General features: G+C 35.7%; 1 protein-coding gene across 3 annotated transcripts in view; it reads left to right on the top strand.

Annotated features, from left to right (window-relative positions):
- Positions 1-27,299, top strand: part of SEPTIN10 (septin 10) — a 52,024-nt gene that overhangs the window by 10,063 nt on the left and 14,662 nt on the right. For 2 of the 3 annotated variants that reach the window (XM_041755516.1, XM_041755517.1), the window contains exons 2-8: positions 8,763-8,831; positions 14,490-14,610; positions 15,014-15,209; positions 19,797-19,983; positions 23,664-23,825; positions 25,289-25,385; positions 26,584-26,752. In XM_041755516.1, the coding sequence (XP_041611450.1) occupies positions 8,763-8,831; positions 14,490-14,610; positions 15,014-15,209; positions 19,797-19,983; positions 23,664-23,825; positions 25,289-25,385; positions 26,584-26,752 (1,001 nt within the window). The remainder of the gene's footprint in view (positions 1-8,762; positions 8,832-14,489; positions 14,611-15,013; positions 15,210-19,796; positions 19,984-23,663; positions 23,826-25,288; positions 25,386-26,583; positions 26,753-27,299) is intronic. The other variant, XM_041755518.1, reaches the window with a different exon arrangement.

Here is a 27,299-nt window from a genome sequence, read left to right on the forward strand (position 1 = left end):
TCTACTTTCAGCATAATAGCTGAAGCAAACTTTTTAATGCAAAAAGAAATATCTCTCGTATGCTAAAAACCCTTCAGAACCAGTCCTTACATAATTTGGCACTTCATTTCTCTCTGACTGCTCTGCATCTCCCTTCCAGCCCTCCAGCCACCAGCCAGGTTGGCCTCCTTGCTGTTCCTCATACACAAGAGCAACACTTGCCTTAGGATCTTTGAAATGGTTAATTCTCTCCGTTTGGAATATGCTTCCTCCACATAGCCTCTGGACCTGCTCTGCTCCCTTAACTCCTTGAGGTCGAGACTATCACCTTTCTAGTTAGGCCTTCCCTAACCACCCTGTTCAAAATGGCAACTCCTTGGGGCACCTGGCTGGCTCAGTCAGTAGAGCATGAAACTCTTGATCTTAGGGTTATGAGTTCAAGTCCCATGTTGGGTGTAGAGATTACATAAAAAAATAAAATCTTTAAAAACAAAACCAAAATGGCACCTCCTCTCCTGTACCACCTTCACATTTCCTGTTGCCTTCTCTTGCCTTATTTTTCTTTATTGCATGTGTTATTCTCTATTATCACAGCATATGCTTTATGCCTGTCTTCCCCTAACTAGAATGGAAGCTTCCTGGTAACCAGGACTTTTTTCTGTTTTGTTAAGTTATCCTTCCCCTGTACCTAGGACATTTCCTGGAACATAGTAGTCACTCAATACATATCTGATGAACAGATGCATTTTTACAGATATTTGAAAAATACTTATATTCTTCTTTTAGCCTTTGTTAAATTCACATAGGTAATAATATTGATAACAAGAAAAAAAGGTAATATTCTCTTCCTTCCAAGAATCAACTCTGTGTATGCTTGCTCATATGCATAAATAACTTGTAAGTATGGTGTCAGTACAGTCTTAATGTTTCATTTTGCCATTTAATATCACATCATATTATTTCTCTTAATTTTCATGATTTCTTTCAATTTTTATAATAATATTCCCCATAGGGATCCCTGGGTGGCGCAGCGGTTTGGCGCCTGCCTTTGGCCCAGGGCGCGATCCTGGAGACCTGGGATCGAATCCCACGTCAGGCTCCCGGTGCATGGAGCCTGCTTCTCCCTCTGCCTGTGTCTCTGCCTCTCTCTCTCTCTCTCTGTGACTATCATAAATAAATAAAAATTAAAAAAAAAAAATAAAAAAAAAATAAAGGCTACATAGCATTTAAAAAAAAAAAAATAATAATATTCCCCATAGTATTTCAATGTAGATGTATACACAACTTTTTCCTTTTTTATTTAAACATTTCTTTTTCTGACTTACAAAAATAGGATACTACCTTCTACACTGCAGCCTGTTATGGGTAATATACTCAGTCTAAAAAGTAAGCCTATAAATGGCTGAGTAGGGCTAAATTTTTAGTGCTCTAAAATGTGGAAGAATTACCAGAATGGATGAATTCCAGTCATAGAGAATCAGTGGAAACTTCAAGAGAAATGGGAATTACCACTGTATTTTTAATAATCATGTAAAAGTTACCCGAGATTAATTATATACTTAAACTAAAGATTTGGGTGATTAGGTAGACTCTCCCTGAGAGATCCAGAGTGCCCATGGGAACCTTAAACTCTTTGCAAAATTGCATCAAACCTGTGCTGATTTATCTCATTTTCTTTCCTGCCTCACAGTAATACCCACCAAATCACCTTAGGTCAAGACATCTGAAAGTGGGCAAGGCTTCACTCTAAGGCAGAATGGATGTCCAGCCCCCTGCTGCCCTGTCTATGCTCACCTCTTCTGTCCTCCTTACACTTAACCTTAGGCCTCCTAATGGCTTAAATGATAATGAGCTTACTGCAGTTTTCCAGTCATTCCAAGTATACTTGCATGCTTTTGCACACATCAGTTCCTCTACTTTCTTTTCCCATTTGCCTGGAATATTTGTATTTCTCCTTCAAGTCTTTGCTCAAGCCTTCTCTTGGCAGTGTCTTCTCTGACCATGCAGGGTTCATTATACCCTGAGCTACTGTTGTGTCCTGTCTATAAGTTGAAGGACTATCTGTTCTTCACTGTACTAAAATTTAAATTGCAAAGATACTTGACTTACTCATCTTTCATCCTCAGTGCCTGAGGTTTGTTATTCTGTCCTGAAAATGGAAGGCCTTTTAGTAAGTATTCCGTGTATTTGTGGAACAAATGAAAAACTGTGTATTGATAGTCCTCACACTGATTCCTCAGTATTCTTTTTTTCCTCAGATATTCCTTGTCAATTATAAGTTGTTTTAATGAGTTTCTTCTGCCTTCCTCCTTCTTCAGCTCCTTTTCTACTTGCTTTTCTTGGGTTAAATAAATGATTTTTGAAATATGATTGGCTTTTCTATCACCTAGTCTGCATGGAACATACCCCCTCTCCCAGAAATTTGAGCTCTCTACTTTTCCTTAAATTAAGCCTTGAAATTTAGTTCCAAGAAGCCTTTTCACATCAACTAGCAGTTTTGTTGTGCTTTTCCTTACTTCCCTTTGTCTGAGCATTCAGTTTCCATGACTCATTCTTCATTCTCCAATACATCACATACTTTTTCCTCATTGCCTGCTCATAGATACACAGTCATAAAATTAAATTGAAAGAGACCTTAGAAGATCATTATTTTTGTTTCCCACTCAGCGCATGAATTGGCTGCCCAGTTGATGACTGTGTAACTGTTGACATCCCGCACCCCACCCCACCCCCAGGGGGAGCAAGCCACTCACTCTTAGTCCTTCAGTAATTTCTCCTTGCTGTGTCAGATTGGTCTCTCTAGCCCATTCATGCATTCTAATTTTTCCCTTGGGGATGCGTTTCTCTAAAACAGACTATAGATGTTTGAATATACTTTGCTGTCCCTTGATGGAGCAGTGGGCTAAAAGGATGTTGGGGAAAAGCCCAATTGCTTTGACTCACACAGTGCTAGAAAGTAATTTTTAGAAGGCTTAGAAACTTATGTGTAAGACATGAAATCCTAAAAGAACTTGGAAAAAATTTAGATCCATTCTTTTAAACTTCAGGGTGTGAAAAAAAAATTAAGCTTTACATTTATGAAAGAAACCATAAAGGAAAGGATTGATAAATTGGACTATTTGAAAATTGAAAAGGCCAATGACAAATCAGGAAAAGATATTTGTAATACCCATGACAAGCACAGAGTTATATCCAACAGCTTTTGTTAAGAGAAGCCAAAACAGGATACCCTGATGGGCAGATGGGGGAAAAACATGAACTGATGGTTTATGAAAATATGCTGAAAAAAATGTTTAAAATACTGGACATCAAATTAAGATGCCAGTGTTTGCGTATCAAATTGACAAACACCTAAAAAGTGTTAATACCCTGTATTGATGACTATATAAAGAAATGAACATACACATTTTGTTTTTGTTTTTTTGTTTTTTGTTTTTGTTTTTTAACAGACTGATTTTGGAAATGTAAGCAGGTATAGCCTTTTATTTTATTTTATTTATTTATTTTCTTTGTAAATTTATTTTTTATTGGTGTTCAATTTGCCAACATATAGATATAGCCTTTTAAAGGGGCAGTTTGGCAATATGTTCATACCTTTGACCAGTGACTCTATATTTTAGGAATTTATCATGAGGAAATTATTAAATGTATGAGATGACTAATGCTTATACAGGTATGTACCTTTGGATCCTCCAGGAAGCAGATGGTGAAGTTAAGAGTGTTAGAGGTAGATTAGGGGTAGTATAGGTAGGGAGTGGAGGTAATGCCTGTGAAAGAGAGGAGGGGAAGCAGGACTGGAAAGGAAAAGCCTTCAGGCTCTGATGCAGTTGGACACAGTTATGAAAGGAAAGTAGCTGGGAAGCTAGAACCTGGTGGAGAGAGCCTCAGAGGCCATGTGGGTCTGGTAGAGCCTGGGGCAACCCAATAGAGAGCTCTCTGACTGCCTGTTAGGGCTGCCTACCTAGCACAGAGGGGCGAGGCCCTGACGCCCTCACTGCTCAGTCCTGCACTAGGGGCTGCCAGGGAGGAGTGGTCTTGGGTGAAATACTGTACAGATGGTGAAGGCTCTGCAGCTGAAGGCTGTCAACTGCATTCTTTGTAACCAAAGGGCAAGTTCTTGCTAGAAGGGAGATCCAAGTAGCATACCACAAAAGGGATGTTTGTTTGCAGTGTTATTTAAAAAATGACACAATTAGAAATGGTATTTTATCCTATAATAAACATAAAATCCTCCCATTTCTAATTAAAGGGAGGAAAATAATTTCAAAATAAGATTGCATTTAACGGAAGCCTGCTTCCGTTACAGTAAGCTTTTGTTAAGCTTGATACCCCAAACTCTTTATTACATGAACCACTATCAAGAATTTCCATGTCTTGATCTTTTGAGGCTGAATATTAGACTTTGTAGTTATCCTCTAACTTTTTTATTTATTAGAGATGATGGTGACATTGAGGTGATATTTTGATGAGACTTGGACTACCCCAGGCTGAACTAAATAGAGACTTCACTGGGGGAGATCCAGGCAAGACACGCACAGTCTTACTGGTTTCAGTTGAATTCTTTCTTTTTTCCCTGGGTTGTAATTAAGCATCCACTTCTAGAATTAGGTAATGTTATTACCTGTTTGTAGGAAAATTTTAGATCAGCAGTTTTTTTAAGATTTTTTTTTATTTATTTATTCATGAGAGACACACAAAGAGGCAGAGACACAGAGGGAGAAGCAGGCTCCATGCACCGGGAGCCCGACGTGGGATTCGATCCCAGATTGTGCCCTGGGCCAAAGGCAGGCGCTAAACCGCTGCGCCACCCAGGGATCCCTAGATAAGCACTCTTAAGTTTATTTTAAAGTTTCCTTAACCTGAGGATTTAATAAAATGATTTTATTTTATTTATTTTATTTTTTTAATAAAATGATTTTAAATAACGAATTTGTGGAATCTTTCAAAGTACTATTTTAAACCAAAGAACTCTGTCTTCTTGAAACCTATGAAATAGGCCCAGGTAATTATTTTGACTACCCTCTGCTTTTCATTCTTTTTTTTTTTTCCCCTAAAGAACCCCAGGAAACAGCAAGGAACAATTTGAAAATTTTGGTTCTATTTCTTGGGTTAATTTTATAAAGAAAAAAATTGTGGGACAGAAAAGTTAAAATGAAGCTATGGTAAAGCTAAGTCACTTTTCTGTTTCTCTAAGGCTCATTGTTATAGCTACAGAGAGGGGCAGTTTCAAGAATGTTTACAAGTAAGGAAACTTGTTATCTGAGGTCCCATTGTGAAAGAATCACCAAATGTTTCCCCATAATTGGCTGATAGGAAAAAGGTCATCTACTATATGTCTACCAAAGGATCCCAGAACAAATTGTGTGCTCCCCCTGTTGTATTGCACATACTCCCAAACTGAAATTTTGAAGAAGGTAAGAGCGCCCAGTCTTCCTCCAGCTACTCCAAAATGTTCTGGCACTTTTTTATTCTATAATTCATTATAAATTACAAGTTAAATAATATGTGTTAGAGTTTGTCAGGAGTTAAAGGTACTGTATGCCTTTTTTCCTTCTAGATAGTTTGTGTATAGATTTAAATATATATGTGTTTGTGATGTGTATATGTATTTAAAATGAAAACCGTAGAAAAAGCAAACTACATAATCTAGTGTAGGTGGCGATTTTGTTAGTTTTCCTTGGAATGAGAGTGGTCAATGAGTTTGTATTTCTCTGAGATAAGTTCTTAAGATAAAGGGCTCTGTCTTACTCCCCCTGAGACCTCATTACCCAGCACAGTGATTTGCACATAGTAAGCGATCATTGATATTGCAGACTGGAATTCCACTTCCAATTTGTCTTTTTTTAATTTAGGGTTTGCCACTAGAGGGACTTGCTCAGCTATTGTCCCCTTGTTATTTTACCTTCAAAAATGTCTTGTTAATTTGTTAAAAACTTTATTCTAAAACTTGTTTGGAAATTCAACTAGTCAGGTAGTAGTGGAAAAATTAAAAACTTTTTAATACTTTTATGTGACTCATTCATACTTCCTGATGAAAACATTTATCCACAGAGATATTAAGTAGCTTTTTTTTGGCAGGTATTCAAAAACATATGAAATGAACAATTGCAAGCAGATCTTTGAAATGAACTTACATAAATGACAGAAATACAACCTAGGTTTTATTAGTCAAAATTTAATGATGAACTAGTATAAAACCTATCCTGTTTTTTAAGCAAATTTTACTTATCAACCACACGGCTTACTGAGCAAGTATTTAACAAAAATATGCTAGTCATTATATAAAAACCACGGAGCTACTTTCTCACCATAATTTTTTGACATCAGAAAGTAGCACTGAGCATGAGATGTTCTATTCTCTTAGTTTATCTAAGGCAAGGCTGTGAACAGGGCCCCCAGACAGTTATTTTCTGTGGCACTTACTTGCCTTTACCAACAGGTCAGATTCTTGAGATGGACACTTCAGAATTCCTCAGTGAGCTACTCATCTGTTTTCCCTAATGTGTTTCTCTACCTCATTCATAAGCTCATTCATTACTGCCCAGGAGAGCAATGAACTTCCCCTCCCCCCACCAAACTCTTATATTCACTATTTACTTTTTCCAAATACTAAATTCTACCTCCCTCTTGTGGCTCAGGGATTTTTCTTTTTCTACCCTAAATGCCACCTTCTCTCTTGCTATATATGCCACTTTCCTGACTCATTGCAATATCATTGTCTTTTCTGAAAACTGTTCTGGCTTTTAATGATCTCTTTTTCTTCATCTCCCTAAGTACCACTGCTCTTTTCCCTCGGCTATCACTTTTTTTTTTTTTTTTTTGGTTTTTGTTGTTTTTCTTTTTTTTTTTTTTTTTTTTTTTCCAGCTACTTCTGCTAGTTGGTGAGACTTATTGTTTGTGGGTTTATTATTTTTTTTATTGAAATTCGATTTGCCAACATATAGTATAACACCCAGTCCTCATCCCATCAAGTGTCCTCCTCAGTGCCCATCACCCAGTCACCCCATCCTCCCACCCACCTCCCCTTCCACTACCCCTTGTTCGTTTCCCAGAGTTAGGAGTCTCTCATGTTTTGTCACCCTCTGATTTTTCCCACTCATTTTCTCTCCTTTCCCTTATAATCCCTTTCATTATTTCTTATATTACCCATATGAGTGAAACCAGAGGATGATTGTCCTCCTCCGATTGGTGTTCTGGCATAGGAGAGGGACCTGAGCTACTGCATGCATGCTGCACAATGACTAGGGGCAAGGGAGCTGCCTGAAGGGAGGAAGATGAAGCACATATAGTTAAAAAACAAAACCTTAGGCCTATTTGATGTACATTGTGTCATTATGTATTTTTCACTTTTTTAAATTGTGAAAATACAGCCTGTACCTAAGTGTTAATCCTAAGGACATCTTCCAACTGACGAGTTATTTCATGTTGGAACAATGTGTTCAGGGTAGCCCCGGTGGCGCAGCGGTTTAGCGCCGCCTGCAGCCCAGGGTGTGATCCTGGAGACCCGGGATCAAGTCCCACATCGGGCTCCTTCCATGGAGCTTGCTTCTCCCTCTGCCTGTGTCTGTGCCTCTCTCTCTCTCTGTTTCTCATGAATAAATAAATAAATCTTAAAAAAAAAAAAAAAGGAACAGTGTGTTCGGTTAGCTACTCAGGATTTGGAAACACTCTCTCTCTCTCTCTCTCTCTATATATATATATATATATACTTAGCAATTAAGTCACAAGGCCAGCTTCAAAAGGTTATATTGTACAGAATGTACAGAGAGAGGTTGTTGTCAGCATTCTGTAAAATCCAGGCATGATACATACCTGTGTATCTGTGACATTGCATCGCAATCCATGTGTGTGTATGGTTGGGGGCACTTTAGGGTGCCAAAACACTCTTCTTTTAGTGCAGTAGTAAGATTCTCCCTTTCATCGTACATGTGATCAAAGCTGTTCATTGCAGCATAGTTTATTATAATTAAAGACTAGGGACTGCTTAAATAAAAATAGAGATCCACATATATTGTTGTATATAAAACAGAATACTGTACTACCAAAGGAGTGAAGTAGATCTGTGTAATAGTGAAGCAGTCTCCATGAGAGATTAAGGGGAGAAACCACAATGCAGAGAAAGAGGTGACTACCATTTGTATAAATTCAGACACCTGCACACTCACAGGTACTCATACATGCATGGTCTGACTCTGGAAGGCTATGTAGGTCTGCTGAGGTACTAGTAAATCAAGGGTAGGAAAGGAACTTATTTTGCATTATTTTCTTACTGGCACTGTTTACATTTTTCTTACTACATCCATATTAATACTACTTTTTAAAAAATGCCACATTTCCTTAGTATTTGTGTTACACTAAAAAGTATCAGTTTATGAGGCAGGATCGCTTTGAAATTACCACTTCTCTTGTTCTTGTCTTCCTTCATTCCTCACTATTGCAAACATTCCCTTGGCTATTCAGGGTCTTTTCTGGTTCCACTGTAAATTTAGTCTTTTAAATAAAAGTAATGTTCTTTGTCTTCTTGGATGTAAAAGAGAGTTTACTCTTTTACAGTATTTTTGCATATGTGGGTAAGTATATTGATATATGTTATATGTTGAATATTATATTTACTTTTGCATATATTTATCCATCAAGAAAACCTTGGTGTTAAGCATGAGTAAGTTGTATAGATTGCAAGTCAAAACTTGGTGTTAATGATAATACTGGAATTCCTTTTAATATAGACATATTATTTAGATATAGGGTTTTTTGGAGTAATATCTTTTAATTTTATTTTTCAGCTCTTTCAGTCTCACATGCCAACAAAAACAACTTGTCTGTCCTCACAAGTATCTGATGATGAACAGAAAGTGAGTATATCTTTTAAATAGATCTGTAATGTACTTTACACCCCTCTAGGATTTTAAAATAGCTATTCAGAGACCCAACAGACTTTTGTTTATATCTTGAATGTAAATTAACTTTGATGTTGATTGAAATTACAAATCGAGAATGGATTGAATAATCATTAAGTGTTTACGGTGTCTCTTTCCTATGGGACATAAAGCAAATTAATACTTTAACTGCTCCCACAGCATTGAGTAGGAAGACTAGCACTGCTTTTGCTGGGCATGCTTGCAGAACTTGGTGGATGGAGAGAATTCCTTTAATGACAGAGTGTAGGAAGTCTCTGAATGGCGCTGTCAGATGCCTTCCTGAGCGCGAGATCAGCCCTTAATGGTTCTTCTAAGTGTGGCTGCATAGGATGGAGGTTTTGGTAACTCATGTTAAAACTTACATTTTAAAGGGGAGTGAATTTAACTTGATGAAAAAGATGAGTTGATGATTCTTTTTTTTTATTTTTTTCATTTTTTTTGATGATTCTTTAAATAGAAAATTGCAAATATAAGCATGAGTAATTTGGTAAGATGAAATAATTTTCTTTAGTTCTATGCCCATTAGGCCTCTTGTTTTTCCCTCTTCCTTCACACATGCTAAGGGCCCCACTGTTTTGATAAATTGTAGTTTGATCACCAAATTACCATCCTTTTTATCTTTTTTCTCTCATTGGTAATAATAGTCTGCCCTATCTTTATTTTATCACCTTGCAGACCTTTGGTATGACTCTTTACCTGCCTTCTAACACATTGCTTTGCTGAAACTGCTGTCACAGTCACTAGTAATCCACTGAATGGTCATTGTTTAGTCCTCGTTTTCTCTAGCCCCTCATCTTCATTAAATTATGGTGACCACCACCACATTTTAAAAAAAGCCTTTTTTATTTCCATGATATTGAAATCTTACAGCTTTAGAACTAGAAGGGATTCTGTATGCCGTTTAGTTCAGCTTTTAGCTGATAAGCATGTGCTTATCAGGTAAAAACTCTGACATGTATTACTCTAATCTTCTTGAATACCTTCATGACTGGGAAGCATAGTGTTTCTTCACTTTCTTAATAATAAACACAAGACTAAAAGGGATTCAAAGAGTAGAAAAGAGAATATAATGTACTCGTTTTCTGTTGCCCCATAACAAATTGCCATGAATTTAGCTTCTTAAAATAACACCTCTTTATTAGCTCATAGTGCTGTAGGTTAGAAAGCCACGCCAACATAGCGGGCTTCTCTGCTCAGGGCCTCACTCAGGATGTTGGCTAGCTGGGTTCTTATTTGAAGCTCCCCTTCCAAACTCTTTCAGGCTGTTGGCAGGATTCAGTTTCTTGCTGTTTGGTTGCTATCAGCTCCTAAAGAGCATTCTTAAGTCCTTGCCATATAACTCTCTGTTGTCCATACAACAGCGGAGAACCCCATGTCAGATCCCCTTCAGGCTTCACATCTCTTTCACCTGGAAGTTCCCGGTCCTTTTTAAGGGCTCACCTGCCCACCGAGGATAATCTCCCTTTCTTAGGTTAACTGATCTGGAACCTTAATTACATCTGCAAAATCCCTTCATAGCAGTACTTAGTGTTTGGAAAAAAAAAACAGAAGGTGTGGGTACACCAGGGACTGTATTAGAATTCTACCCATCATATAAATAGTGAATCTTTCTCACCTCCACCTCCAAGACCATTCCCTAGTAATAACCACTGTGCATAGTCTGTCACTATCCTTGAAAGATTTTTATCCATATTCATGTATATGAGAACATATGAAAAATATACTTTTATTTTCTTTGTCAAATCAAGGTAAGTAAATCACTTAATTTTTGAGACTTTTTGAGACTTAACCATATCGTGGCATATATCAGTAGTTTAGTATTACATTGTATGGATATACTACATTTTATTTCTCCATTCACCAACTGTTGGATATTTGGGTTGTTTCTAGTTTTTAGCTGTTTGGATTAAAGCTACCATGAACAGGGGATCCCTGGGTTGCTCAGCGGTTTGGCACCTGCCTTTGGTCCAAAGCGTGATCCTGGAGTCCCGGGATCGAGTCCCGCGTCAGGCTTCCGGCACGGAGCCTGCTTCTCCCTCCTCCTGTGTCTCTGCCTCTCTCTCTCTCTCTGTCTGTCTATCATAAATAAATAAATAAACAAATCTTAAAAAAAGAAGCTACCATGAACATTCATATGTGTTTTTATTTATCTTGAGTATCTACAGGTATAGTTTTTTGGTTGTATAGTAATGTGTATTTTACTTTATGAGAAACTACCCACCTGTTACCCAAAGTGGCTGTGCCATTTTGCTTTCACACCAGCAAATTTATCAGAGTTCCACTTCATAATCTGTAATACTTGACATTATCAGCTTCTTAAAATTTTAGCTATTTTAGTGGGTGTTCAGTGATATTTTACTGTAGTTTTAATTCACATTTCCCTGATAACCAGTAATGTTGAGCACTCTCTCATTTGCTTGTTGGGTATTCTGTTATCTTCTTTATGAAGTTCTGTTTGAATCTTTACCCATTTAAAAAAAATGGATTCTCATTAAACTATTTGAATTCTGTATGTATTCTGAATATAAGTGCTTTGTCATGTATGTGTCAAATATATATTTTCTTTTAATCTCTAATTTACATATTCCTTGATGATCACTTTTTTAATTTTGATGAAGTAGACAAATAAATAACTAGATTGTTACAGGACCACAATTCTTTTGCATAATTGTTGTAGCTATTCTTAATCATCTGCATTTCCGTATAGATTTTAGAACCAGCTTATCAGTTACTATATTGACAGCATAGAATTGAGTTTGCTTTTTTATCTAGTCTGACAATTTCCTTTTTTTAACTGAAACATTTAGACTTTCACTCTCTAGTTTGGTAGCCACTAGCTGCATGTGGCTGTTTAAATTTAAATCAGTAAAATAAAATTTTAAAAATCAGCTCCTTCCTGTTGTACTGCTCAGATACCAAATACTTCCACCATCACTGGTTTAGACCACTTACATTTAATGTAATTATAGATTTGGCTAGGTTTAAGTTTGCCAATATGCTGCTATTTTCTCTTTGTCCCACTTATTCTTTCATTTTTCTTTTTCGTGCTTTATGGTCAATATTTTTATTATTGCATTTCATCTTTATTGACTTATTGGCTATACCTCTTTGCTCTTTTGTTTTTTAAAAATAGTAATTGGCATAGGCTTTAATTTACCACACATATCTTCAAACAATATTATAATACTTTATGTATAATAGAGAAACCTGACAACAGTTGCTTGCTCTCTATTCCCTCTCCCATTTGTTGTGCTGTCACTGTCATACATTCTATTTCTCCATGATCACAAATTCTGCAATACATTGTTGTTTTTGTTGCTTTAAGCAATTATATGTTCAAGAAATTAAAACCAACAAAAAAATTCTCTTACATTTACCTACATTTCTACCTAGTTTTCATTCCTTTTTGTAGATCTGGTGTCATTTTCCTTTCTATATATTGTCATTTTCCTGTCTCTTAAGAACTTTTAGCATTTCCCATAGTGTAAGTCTACTCTTAGTGAATTTTCTCCAATTTATCTTTTGTCTGACAGTATCTTCCTTTGACTTTCATTTGTGAATGATATTTTCATTGGATATAGAGTTCTAGGTTGCCATTTGTTTCTTTTGGCATTTTATTGATGTTGTTCTCTTGTCTTATGCTTTGCATTGTAGCTTATGAGAAACCTGTAGTCATTTTATATGTTTTACTTGTGTGTAATATGTCTTTCCACATCTGGTTGCTGGTAAAGTTTTTCTTTAACTTTGTTTTGAAACATTTTGCTCTACTGTGCCTAGTTGTGGGTTGCCCTGGATTTTACCTGTCTGTAATTGCTAAAATTTTTGGATCTCTGAGTGCATGTTTTGAAAATTGGAAAAATTTTGGTTACTATATTAGATGTTTCCTTCTTCCCTCCCCCAGTCTCCCCCCATCTTTTCTAAATGGTATTCCAGTTAGAGGTATGTAAGATCATTTGATATTGTCCCATAGGTTTTTTGGGGGGTTTGGGGGGGGGACTTTATTACAGTTTTATTTTTTCTACAAAATTTTTTTAGTTTGGATAGATAAGGATATTTAAATATGCTTAGATAATAACTATTGAACAAATCTTTTCTCCATTGTTTGATCTCCTGTTAATACTGTTTAATATGTTTTTTATTTCAGATGTTGCATTTTTCCTTCTAGGAATTCCGTTTGTTTACTTTTGTTGTTGAGAGCTTTTATATCTCCCTTGTAATTTGTCACCCATTATGCCCATCTCTTTTTGTGTAGAAAAAAAGCATATTTTTCTTCTTCAGCATATTTATCATAGTTATTTTAAAGTTCTTATCAGCTGATTCAATATCTGGTTCATTTATGGATCTCTTTCTATTGACTTTTTTCCCTATGAATCACATCTTTCTACTTCTTCTGTAGTAATTTTTTATTGTATAGTAGCTGTTGTGGATAGTACATTACAGAGTGCTGGATTCTGATTTCTTCTTCTGAAGAGTGTTGACCTTGGTTCTAGCAGGTAGTAAAATACTAGCTTGTTACGTTGTTCATGTTGAGCCATGGTTATATGCTTTATTAGGGCAAGTCTATTTCAGTTGTATACTAGGGAACACTTCTGATGTGGGATGTGACCCTTACTCCTAAAATGTGGTCCATATAGGTTTTTAGTGGAAAGCCTGAAGTGTTTATTGAGCCCCTTTAATTTACAGAGCTAAAATTCAAGCCCCCCAGGATGGCATTCTTAAAAACTCTACATAGCTCCTTCCAATTTCCATTTCCACTTTGCTAGGCTCTTTTGTGTTCCCACTGTCTTTGTGCAGTTCAGTGATTAGCCAGAGATTTGAGGCAAGTGCCTCAAATTTGCAGATTTTGGACTCCCTCGTTTCTGGAATTTTCTTCTTCAATTTTCAGCTCTTCTGCCTTCCCTTACTTCCAACTTCTCAACTCAGTAAGACTACCACTTGTATCTGGAGGTCTGTCTTTTTTTGTGCAGCAGTGATTGGGGTGTGCCCTCAGAAAGACCGAGAAAATGTGCATCTCACCTTACATGGTTTCCTCCTAAGAGTATCATTCCTTCTAGTGTCTGTTGGCCTTTGGTTGCACTGCATTGACTTGGAAGAATAGATTGTTATTAGCAGGGACATTAATATGACATAAGTTACTCTGCCACTACTGGGAGCTGAAACTGTTTAATTTTGTATTGTACTTTTTTCATGTGATATTTTAATGCAAAACTTAAGTTACTAAATATTTATCATAAACATCTATAATAACTTTATAAACATTCCATTTTGTGAGTAAATATGCCATAGCTTACCTGAGTATTTTCTTATTTTTTGGAAATCAAACATTTGAATGTTACAAATAATGCTGGACTCCCATTGTAGGAAGAGAATAAGAAATGTGTATGTGTTTTCAGGGTCTGGAAACAGGTTCCTCACAAATTTACTTAATATAGTTGTATCTTGGTGAAGGTATAATGATAATAAAATCCTTAGTTTCTTTGGTAAATTGTATTTATCCTTTCAGATGTGCTGTATCCTATTTCAGTAAAAGTTTTTTTTTTGTTTTTCTTTATTTTTTTTTAAATTATTGATGCTGTCTTTGTTTTCCTTCAGCAAAAAAGGGGAAATATTCGTTCTTTAACTATGTCTGGCCATGTTGGCTTTGAGAGTTTGCCTGATCAGCTGGTCAACAGATCCATTCAGCAAGGCTTCTGTTTTAATATTCTCTGTGTGGGTAAGTGCCAGACTCTTCCTTGAAATTATTCCTTTACATTCCTTGTGTTCTCTTCACTCCTGGAAGTAGTATGATGCTCATGCTATTAATTTGAGATCATGATTGCAGATTTTTTTCAGTTACTTAAATTTTATCAGTTTTTTTTTTTTTAGTTGTACTGCTTTAAACGTTTTTATTCTTTGAATATTTTAGTGCTTTCCTCAGAGTCTGAGTAACTTAGTATCTATACTCACTTTATGTTCTGCTAATGACTCGGTGGATGAGCCTTAACTTGTATGTCTTTAAAAGACAACTCAGCCTTTGGAATGTTTGAAATATTTGGGATCCTTGAAACCAGTCTAGGAGTTCTGTTTTTTCTCATTTGTCCTCTGCACCTGTGAAGATGTACCTTTGTTTCTTTCAGGAGAGACTGGAATTGGAAAATCAACTCTGATTGACACATTGTTTAATACTAATTTTGAAGACCATGAGTCCTCACATTTTTGCCCACATGTTAGACTTAAAGCCCAGACATATGAACTCCATGAAAGTAATGTTCGATTGAAATTGACCATCGTGAATACAGTAGGATTTGGTGACCAAATAAACAAAGAAGAGAGGTACACATTTTCTTATTGTAATAAAATAAGTTTTTCTTATTTCAACACATTTGTCTTCCTTTCCTTCCAGACTTTTTCTTTTTTAATAATTCAGCAATGTTTTGTTCTTAACAAATCAGCATTTTTCTATATAGTTGTCTTAATTTTTTAGCATAATTTAACCTCACATTATAGAAATGTATATTTTGGCAAAAATTGCCTTAATTATTTTCTCATATGCCAATTTGGTGTATAAGTGATTTGGGGCAGTCCAGGTGGCTCAGCGGTTTAGCGCCACCTTCAGCCCAGGGTGTGATTCTGGAGACCCGGGATTGAGTCCCAGGCTCCCTGCATGGAACCTGCCTCTCTCTCTCTCTCTCTCTCTCTCTCTGTCCCTCATGAATAAATAAATAAAATCTTTAAAAAACATAAGTGATTTGTACTAATTTTGAGGCAGGACTTAACTTTGTTGAAGGAAAAAAAAAAACAAGACATAAAATGGCAAATATATAATGGCCAAATCCATGGTGCGTGAATTTTTCTCTGTGTGTGGAATTCTAAGCAAATCAGCCAGGTCCATTATTATTAAGCATTACAGGAAAGGTTTGATAGTGAAATTGTTGTTTATATTTTATGTTATGTTATTATTTCTCCTGTGGTATTATAAAGAATGATTATAGATTCTGTATGAAATTTAAAGTATGAAACAGGGAAATAGATTGGAGTAAAGCAATAACTTCTGTTATTTTTCCTTTTTGAAATATTTTCATTATTAGAGCTAATTTTCTAATTTCCTTAAGTTTGCTTTAGAGAGGAAAGAGTTTCATAATTGACTCCCTTTAATGTGACTTACATTTGCCTTTTCAGCACATTTATGTGGATTTTCTAGAAAAAGCAGGTTAGTTGTAGAGTCAAAAGCCTGTGACCTGTTACTTTAAATCTTCACAATTTTAGGATGCCTGGGTGGCTCAGTGGTTGAGCATCTGCCTTTGGCTCAGGGCCTGATTCTGGAGTCCCAGAATCGAGTTCCACATCAGGTTCCCTGCAGGGAGCATGCTTCTTCCTCTGCCTATGTCTCTGCCTCTCTCTGTGCCTCTCATGAATAAATAAATAAAATAAAATCTTTAAAAATAAATAAATAAATAAATAAATAAATAAATAAATAAATCTCTATAATTTCTTTATAATTTTATATGCAGAGGTCTTAGACAGCTTTACTTAAATTTATTCTTAGATATTTGGTATATTTGATGCTCCTGTAGATGATATCTTTTAGAAATACCTCATTTTCTGTTTTGGTGTATAGAAAAAGAGTTGATTTTGCAGATAGTGACTTTTGTAAATTCTCTGATTAATTCCAACAATTCATCTCCAAATTTGTGTAGATTTTCTATGTATGTATAATAGTATAATCTACAAGTAATGAATTTATATTTCTGTTCTCAGTTTGTTTTAAAATAAGTTTTATTGATATATCATTTACATAGAATAAATTAAATGCACTGAGTTTAGTGTACAATTCAGTTAATTTTGACAAATACATAGTTTTGTAACTACCATCATGACTATAATATAGGAAATATCCATAGTCTTGGGTTCTTTCCTCACATGTATGTGAAAATTAGTGTTTCACCACAGACTGGAGGGAACCACCGTCTATCTAGATCTTCTGTTGGTGCAGCTGCCTTCTATTCAGTGTTCTTGCCTAAAATTCTAGTTGCCTTGGCCTCCCTGAACTCCTGTTTCTGTTTCAACTCAGTGAGTTTGCTAGGCTCTATGCTCTTTTGTGCTGTTCCTGGAAACTCCGGCAGTAAGCTGGGGGAGTCATGAAGCTTATCTCATTTATTTCCCTTCTCAACAAACACTTTTATATATTGCCTGTTGTCTAGTGTCTGAAAGCATTTTTTTTTTTTTCTGTATTTTATCCAAGTTTCTAGTTGTTCAGAGTGGGAGAGTAAATCCAGTCCTGGTTTACTTCATCATGGCTGAAGATAGTTTTTATTTTTCTGTCTCCCATTTTTAAAACCTGATTGTGTGGGTAGGACTTATAGTATGTTAGATAATCAGTGGTATTAATGGGTTATCTTTGACGTGTTTCAATGCAAGGGAGAGTTTTATTTTTACCATTTATAATGCTTATTTGCTTTTTTTTTTTTTAAATTGGCCTAAGGAAGTTCCATTGTATTACTAGTGAGAGGTGTTTTTTTTTTTATCATGAATAAATATTATCAGATATTTTTTGTTTTTGCATTCTGTAGAGAAGATTGTACATTTTCTTCTTTAATCTTTAACAAGATGAATTATAGTAACTGAGTTTTCATTGGTAAATTAGCCTTGTAGAGTTTTATATTCTTTTTATATTATGTATAAAATCAGAATTATTTTTCCCTGAAGTGATTGGTGGGACTCACTAATAAAACCATTTCAGTCTGGAGTTTTCTGAGATTTTTAATTACTAATTTAATTTTCTTTAATGATTATAGGACAATTTAGAGTTGTTTTATTTAGAGACAGTTGTAATATTACATTCTTCTAAGAATCTGTCCATTTCATCCAAATTTTCAAAGATATTTACTTAAAATATTTGATAATATATTCCTAATATCTTTTGATTGCTTACATCATCTATGATGATATCTGCATTTCCTTTTCTGATTTGGGTTATTCATGCTTGTTTTATTTTCCCTTTTATTAGTCTCAACAAAGCTTTATTGGTCTATTTGGCTTTTACAAATTTTGGCTTTATTATTGGTCCTCTCAATTTTATATTGTTTGTTTTCCTACTTATTTCTGCTCTTACACCTATAATTTACATTTCTTTGGGTTTTGATCTAATTTGCTCTAATTTCTCATTGATTCTCGGCTTATGCACATAAGATTATAAATTATTTACCCCTGTTTGTTTTTTCCTTTGGTTCTCATTCATTGTGCCTTTTTCCCCATATACGCTTGGTGATATTTTTATTGTAGTTCTCATGGTCTTTGAAATACTATTTGCAGAGATACTTTGAGGTCTAAGATGAAGTTGTTTTCCTTTGAACAGATTTGGATTTGTTCATATTAGGTCCCTGTTGGCATTAATACCCTGAGGATCCTTAAACTCATTTCATGTTTTGGGGTTCTCAGCATCAAAGAGGCATTGTGAGCCTGGGCTGCATACATGTGTGAGGGCAGACCCTGTGGCTTTAAGTTCTCAAGGACTATTTTTTTTCCTTTCCTTTTATTTTCCCTGCTTCATTTAGTGCCAGGGCAACCTTTCCTACAGAACCTGGGGAGTGGGGAGGAATTGTAGGTTAATTTCTAGTTCATTCTTACCCTGAAGGTATAGGCTTTTAAGATCAATGATTTTTATAGTTTAAGCCATAAATACCTCTTTGAATTTTTTATGTTAAACATGTACTTACAGATTAATTTTAACTGTTTTATTATTTTGGGGAGGGAATTGTGTTGGATCATATTTAGACAAATTTCCCAAGGATGGTGTTCCTGGTAGTGAATACAGGTGTTCCTAACACTCTCTCTGATCATGTTCAAAGCATATGCTAGGTGTTGTGGAGAACATAGAAGTATAAGATACTGTCTCTGTCCTCACATGGTTTACCATCTGCATGGGAAGGACAAGGTAGTCAGTGAGAGTAAAAGAGGTGATGATCCTTAAGGACTAGAAGGATCAAGCAGATTTATGGAAGAATTCAGTTCTGTGCACATGTACTGAGTACCTTAGCTGCACAAAGCACAGCTCCATTTGGACTACAAAAATAATTATAAAAGTGTCCAGGGAATTTGACAGAGGAACAATTTGCTATTATTTTCACTTGGAAAACCAGATTTACTTAATGAGAATAGTTAAGAGTAGAACATTGAATTATAAAGGTAGTGATTTAGTATATCAGAATCAAGTGGGACATTCACAAATTAAGGTAAGTGCCCATACACATGGAGTGTGATGTGATTCGCATCTTGGAGGATGAACAGAATGAAGTAGCTAGTGGGAAAAGGCATGCCAGGGAGAGAAGTGATCTAAGCAAGGACTCAGAACATAGAGTGTGTGTGTCTTTCCTTTGTAATTAAAAATAAAATCATGCCTGCATTACTGGTTACTTTCATTTGATGTATACCTTTCCTCTTTATTTTGTTGCTGTTCTTTATGTCTTATGAATCTGATTTAAGAAACAAGAAATCATAGAACTTGACTTAAATATCTTTTAAGTTATTAATACTCATGACTTTTGTTGGTTAAATAACATGTCATGTCCATGTTGGTTATAGTTCAGTGCCTGGCCTCATTCAGCACTCTGGCAAGTATGGGAACTTTTATCAGAAAGGGGTGCAGTATATGTAAGGGGTGTAGTATATGTAAGAATGAGTTTGTGTACATTCAGTTTCTATAAAGCAATTTAAAGCACAGGTTGTACTTATGGTTTTGAAATACTACCTTTGTACATGCATGTTCTGTGCACTTTGTTTTATTACTAAAGTTCTCTGTTTAGCAAAGATAGTAGCTATTTATTCTTAAAAATATAGATCTCACACTTTAGAATTACATAAATATCTTATTAAGGTAGCATGAGTAAACTCGATTAAATAATTTAATGTTTATTTTTTCAGCTACCAACCGATAGTTGACTACATAGATGCTCAGTTTGAGGCCTATCTCCAAGAGGAGCTGAAGATCAAGCGCTCTCTCTTTAACTACCATGATTCTCGAATCCACGTGTGCCTCTATTTCATCTCACCTACAGGTCACTCTCTGAAGACACTGGATCTCTTAACAATGAAGAGCCTTGACAGCAAGGTGGGCTTGGAAAAGGAATGAGTTTATCATGCTTTAATATTTATTTACAATATTTTTATAGCATGTAAATATATTTTAACTTTTATTCTGTGCATTTTAAAAACAGTTGATAAGTTTCGATCTTAGATTATTCCAGAGAAACTCAGTTTGAAAGATGAGCTGCAAAGAGAATACAATAACATAAAATTTTAGTCCTGTTTTTTAGTAATTAAATTGCATGCCAGAATTTATTTGATACTAATTTTACTTTATGATGCTGTTAAGTAAAAGGAAGTTCATTGAAAAAGAGGAAGGGGGATCCCTGGGTGGCACAGCGGTTTGGCGCCTGCCTTTGGCCCAGGGCACGATCCTGGAGACCCGGGATCGAATCCCACGTCAGGCTCCGGGTGCATGGAGCCTGCTTCTCCCTCTGCCTGTGTCTCTGCCTCTCTCTCTCTCTCTCTCTGTGTGACTATCATAAATAAATAAAAATTAAAAAAAAAAAAAAAGAAAAAGAGGAAGGTCTAATGTTTCATCATGTGTTATAGTATATTACGCTTTGATTTGAACTATACCAAGAACTATACTAATTTCTGAACCAAAGAGTTATATATAAATGCAGGGAGCTATGAGAAATAATATCTACAAATTAACTTACTTGATTTAAAAATCTGTGTAAAAGGTGGTTGAAGACTATGATCTTGTACTAAAAAGACTCCACACAGTTTTCCCGTAACCTCTGATGGTATAAGAAATGCAGCTTTCATTATCCTGGCTAATGATTTTATGAGATAGGATTCAGGAAGAAGGCAAGTACTACTTTCTGTGTAGAAATCGATATGGAAAGCATAAAGCTGCTAGTGAAGTTGTGGTATGTAGGTTGATTGACTTTTGACTAGTTGCATAGTCCCCTGGCTTTAGCCAAAACTTGATGAAGATTATGTGATAGTCTACTCATCTGATCAGATGTTATAACCATTTATCCAGTATTTTCATAGTTGAGTCTGATTATATGGAAATTCATAAAATAACATAAAATCAAGCATGTGTGAGTTTGTCTTAGCTAGACAGAAGCAACATAATATAATCTCTATAAACAGCATAGAATTTGGTGTCAGTGGAGGCTGGTTTTATGTATCAGCTCTGTCACTTAATAGCTTTGTGTTCTTCAGCAAGTTTTTATAGCCTCCTGAGCCTCCATTTCCTCAACTCTAAAATAAAAAATGAAGGGGCAGATGTGAGGATTAATTAAACTGATAGCTTGTCTTTTGTCCCTAAAAGCAGAATGTTCCATTGCTTCACATAAAAGTTACCTTATGCAAACAGTGACAAGTTACCTTCAGTGTGAAACATCTCTTTCCCTCCCCCCAATGTACAAATAAACATGTGTGTAGCTTTCAGCCTATGGTGTACCCTCCCAGCCTCATTACAGTGATATTCTTGGCTAGGAATGCCTGAGGTACTCCCCCAACCATATTACCCATGGCAAGCCCCACAGACATCCTCCCCAGGGCCAGTGTCATGGCTGGGCCAGCCCTTGTGGCTCTTACTCTGATCTCAGGATGCACTTCAGCCAGATACAGTGAGAGAACTCTGAAGAACAAGATCTATTACTCACAGGTCCTGGAGGGCACATAACATGCTGGAGGGCCACACGATGAGGTCAAGTGTGAATCTGGGCTCTGCCTTTATTAGGGTTGAGGGTCAAGTATCTAGGGTTTCACAGATACACTCTATTGGCAAATTTAAAGCGTAAGAGCGGGATTAGGGCATGGGGAGGAAGAAGTAGGGTCACTCAAGTGCTCAGTTATCCAGGTCACCTTGGTTTCCTAAAAGGGGAACTCTCCGGGGGGTGGTGGCTTCGTGTCTTATTCAGTTTTGATAATAGCTGTGCCATAGGGTTGGCAATATGTTTGTTCGACATGCATGTCTTTGAAGTGAGTACCTTGGCAATGAAAAGCTTAATGTCAGGCACTTAAACTACAGTGTGCTTTCGCTATTTACTGTGGAATCAATTATAAGTTATTAACCTGGCATAATTTATTGACAATCTAAGTATATAATACTGAAACCAAGAACTTAGCATCAAATTTTTATGTACTTTAACTAATTTAGCATGAAAGCTGTTTACCCACAGTTGCTGGTAAGTCTTCATGGGTAAAGAAAAAATCTTTATTTCCTGTGAAGCATATTTATAAGAATAATAAATCCATATATACACAGTAAGTTAGTGTGAAATTGGAGAAGAGCAAGAAATTTAAGAATAGGATTGATTTTTTTTTTCTTTTCCTTTTCATTCTGAAAATTAAATTGGTATCTCACTCTCATGATACAATGACTAGTTAGCCTGAAGTTTTTCACTAAAACCAACTAAATAGGGGCTCTTGGGTGACTCAGTCAGTTAGATATCTGCCTTTGGTTCAGGTCATGATCTCCAGGGTCCTGGGATTGAGCCCTATGTCGGACTCCCAGCTCAGCGGGGAGTTTGCTTCTCCCTCTCTCTCTGCTCCTCCCCACTGCTCGTTCTCCTCCTCTCTCTCAAATAAATAAATGAAATCTTAAAAAAAGAAATTGAAAACAAAAAGCCTTTAAATCCCTACATTTGTGGAGACATTAATCTTCTATGGGACTAATGTTGTAAAGTTAGTCTTCATGACACCGGATTTTTTCCTCTCTGGCCAGTAATAGGACTTTAAGGCTGGGAATGTCATCAGAATTTTCAGTTGGTATTTATAAAATGTTCTTCCTTCAACATCTAGGTAGGAGCCTCTCACAACAGAGTACAGATTACATGGATCCATTGGGGAGGGATCTGCCAAAATGAGAGGCAAAGAAGAAACTCACTTGCTTCATAGTTTTGCCGAGGGATCATTTACCCTGATTATTTAGTACTTAGATTATTAAGACATAAAAAATACTTAGTGAGGGCAGCCCAGGTGGCTCAGCAGTTTAGCGCCGCCTTCAGCCCAGGGCCTCATCCTGGAAACCTGGGTTCGAGTCCCACATAGGGCTCCCTGCGTGGAGCCTGCTTCTCCCTCTGCCTGTGTCTCTGCCATTCTCTCTCTCTCTAATAAATAAAATCCTTTAAAAAAAAAACTAGACATTAAAAAAATACTTAGTGAATTAAGCAGATGATCTCAGCTTCCTGCTTATATTTGGTATGTGATAGAATTGTAAGAGACTTTGAGAAAGAGAAGAAAATGTAAGATTTCTTTTTTTTTTTTTGAAAATGTAAGATTTCTAACCCTAAATTCAAATGTAAGATTAATTATAAGAACTCTGTTTTTTAAAAGCAGTTACTATTAAGGCCCGCATCTGTAGGAATGATTGTGTAGGAGAATGTGGTGACATTGACAGCCAGCGATTATCTAGGTTAGGAATTGATAAGCTTTTTCTGTGAAGAACCAAGCAGTGAATACTTTAAGCTTTACAGGCCATATAGTCTCTGAGGTTAACTACTTATCTCTGCTATTGGAGAATGAAAGTGGCTATGGGTAATATGTAAATGAATGGGCCTAGCTGTGTTCTAGTAAATCTTTCTTTATATCAACAGGCAGTGAGCTAGACCATACATAGTGTGTTCATCCCCTGATCTAGGTTAAGGAAGTTCGTCAGATATTGACTGGTTTTGAATGTGAAAACTACAGAATTAAAAAGTAAATCCTCAATTACAATATTTTGTTTTTCTTTATTATTGATAGGTAAACATTATACCAGTGATTGCCAAAGCAGATGCAATTTCTAAAGCTGAATTACAGAAGTTTAAGATTAAGCTCATGAGTGAATTGGTTAGCAACGGTGTCCAGATATATCAGTTCCCAACAGATGATGAAACTATTGCTAAAATCAATGCTTCAATGAATGTAAGCTCCTAGTTGAATGTTAATTCTGTTTACATGTGAAAAGAGTAATTTATAAGTGACTTTCCTACTAACACATTTTCATTTATATCTTCCAAAAAGACTTCTAGAATTGGAAAAAATATATGAGAATATATTTTTGAGCATATTTTCTTTCCTCTACTTTCAACTAAATAACATGATACATTGGCAAGGCTGGGATACTCCTTTTGTGGTACTGTACTTATTAATTGCCTTAGAAAGATGCTTTTTACCCTGTCTTTAAAAACATGGGAAGTCTATACTCTCCCTTGGAATGCTTTGGAATCTTAAAATCTTTAAGGACACCTTTCTAATCTGGTAGTTAAGCTCATCCTTCCTTACAGTGTCAGACTTACGTATTAAACATTGACATAAACTTTCATTTAATATAATTGAAGTTGGCTAAGTTCTTTGTGTTACTTTCTTCGGGCTACTAAATTTCTTAAGTATCTGGTTATATTTTAAAGGGTTATTGGTTTTGACTTAGCCATAGTTCTTGTGGGAGTTATTAACCTTCCTGAGACTGTTCACTTACCTACAAAATTGGGTTAATACCTGCGAATGGGTCATTGTGAGGATATAGTTTGTTCACTGCCTAACACAGTGACATTCAGTAACTGTTCATGCCACTTCTCCTTTTCCTTTTCTCACTTTTCATTAAGATACTTTATTTAAATATATATAAAGCTGACTAATAGAAAAGAAGTGATCTCAATACCTATATGTTATATTGTCTTTAGATCTAATTTTATTTTTTGTGCTCACTTCGAATCATTTTTCAGAAAGGCACAATTAAGACACTAAGTGTCAATTACTAAACATAATACTTAGTGGTTTTACATTAGACTTTTGTCCTGTATTAATCCTCAGCTTCAGACGGACTGGTCTACGCACTGTGCCCTAAAGCTAACTATTATGTGTTTGTTCAAAATCTTTTCCTCACCTAAGTTCTTACTGTCCTTGATCCATCTCCAGTTTGGGTTTTCTTCCTGCTCACAGTGATCCAAGTTTATGTAACATTTACTGTACTTAGCACTGGCTTGGGACATTGTATTAGTATCGTATATCTATGCATACACTAAATATAGATAGATAGTTTTGTTATTTATTTTGTGTTTGTGAGTATATGTATGTGTGTAATTTCCTTAACATTGTCTTTTAGGGCGGAGATAATACTGATTTTTTTCCCTTATTCCTATAGCATAATACCTTGCATGTGGGGAATGCTCAAAAAATAATTTTCTTTATGGGGCCTAAAATGTACTTTTATAGAACAGTTGGCACATATTCACTGCCAAATTTAAAAATCAGAGGCACAGCAGATCATTTCAGTTAATAACTTTGTTATTTAGTAAATTTTCTCTAATATGTTATTTTCATAAAACTTTTTTAGTCATTTATCACAATGGTGTGAGATATGATTTGGTATCATGGTTCCTTTCCAGGGACATTTGCCATTTGCTGTTGTAGGAAGTATGGATGAGGTAAAAGTTGGAAATAAGATGGTCAAAGCTCGCCAGTACCCTTGGGGTGTGGTACAAGGTAAATGACATGAATAATGCCTAGGAATATGTATGTCACCTAACAGTCTGAAAGTTTACTTTCTGTGCATTCTCTGAGGTGATACTTATTTGGGGTTATGATTTAGTCATCAGAAAAGTGAAATGTGTTCTATTTTGGCCAAGTCTATAGAGGCTGGGCAGAGCTTCCCCATTTTCTGCATTATACTACACACATTTTGTGCCTGGTGTGACAAGACAATCAGAAAGTAGGAAACACTAGTCAGGTACTTTGAACAGAATTTGAGTATAAATACTAGTGTTTAAACATGATGCATAAACTAAATACTAGGTACTTCTAGACATAATAAACCATCTTGTACATTAAAGTATCTTTAGTCATCAGAGTATTGCCAACTATTTCCAAAACAAACTAGTCAACCAATTAAAAAATTTTTAAGATTTATCTAGCATTGTATGAATAAGTGATTAGTATTGTCTGGTTCATTTACTTGTGGTACTAATTAACGGGGAATGAGTTACCCCTACTAGGTACTGGTTTCCCAGTGCTGCTGCTTTTTTAAATTGACAAGTTTGTAGTTAATAAGAAGTACTGACAAACAACATTTTTAATGTATAAAAAATATAAAAATAGTAATCGTGCTTAAAACTATTGGTATAGTAACACATTTATTTCTAGGCTTTTGGTCATCATAAGTCTAGAAGAAGGACTGTGTAAGGAGAACTAAATATATTTATTCACTGATTTGAATGGTGTCAAACACAGTACCGTAACTGTGGCATGGTTTAAAAATTTTTGATAATTATAGCATGTACAGATGGTATCTGGAGTATGCAGAATTACTACTTTGAAGTTTTAGTAAAATAATGTTACAGACTCTTTAAGCACTTTGTAAAATGTCCTGAGGATGGTTTGTAAACTGCAAACAAAATATTAGTGAAATAACTGGAGCATATGGTAACATAGTGTATTTCTTACCTGTTTAGACCTTGCCTACTAGATTTAAAGCAGTCTCCTAATCTGTTCATTTACATTGCCTATAATTCAGCGTGTATAATGCAAGAGTTTCTTTGTTGGTTACTTGTATAAAACAATCATAGATTTTAGACTTATCATTTCACTGTTATTTCAGAGTGTTTTTATAGATTCTTTCATTCAACAAATACTATGTGCCAGGAATTAAAAATTGGTGTTGCTGTTTTCTTATTTTTCTGGCTAGTGGAAAATGAAAACCACTGTGACTTTGTAAAGCTCCGGGAAATGCTCATTTGTACCAACATGGAAGATCTGCGCGAACAGACCCACATGAGGCATTATGAACTTTATAGGCGTTGTAAACTAGAGGAAATGGGCTTTACAGACCTGGGCCCAGAGAACCAGCCGCTCAGGTAATGGGGATTTCTGGGAGGAGCCAACCAAGAGGAGGTTAGAGAAGATAGTACCTTGTTATGTAGCTAGGCTGTTGGAGAATGTGGTTTTCAGAAATTGGGCAAATCACGAAGTAGAATCATTTGCTTATGATTAACTATTATACTTCTCAAATCACTTGAGGCCTTCTTGCTTTTGAAAGGCCTCTAACACCTCATCTGACTCAAAAGTTTAAGAAAAAATGTATGGCAGAAGCCCATGATCTCAGTACATGCTGAAATGAAAACTAAAGGAAAGAACTATAATTATTTGGTTTTATGTTTGTATTTTCCTGAAAATGATGAAAGTATATTTATCTGTTCTTCTAAAAGAAAGTTGGAATGTAAAAAAAAAAAAAAAGTTGGAATGTGAATCATATTAAACCAAGAAAACCTTGGTTTTAATTCTGATGAAAGTTTGGAATGACTTAAACTTAGGAAAATGTCTTACAAAGGAAGAATGAAAGTGCTTGTAGGGAGTCAGGGATTAGACTGTTTCTTAAAATATTACAGGATAGTTATAAGAGTT

Source organism: Vulpes lagopus, chromosome 5, assembly GCF_018345385.1.
Source record: "Vulpes lagopus strain Blue_001 chromosome 5, ASM1834538v1, whole genome shotgun sequence".
NCBI classification, from domain to species: domain Eukaryota; kingdom Metazoa; phylum Chordata; class Mammalia; order Carnivora; family Canidae; genus Vulpes; species Vulpes lagopus.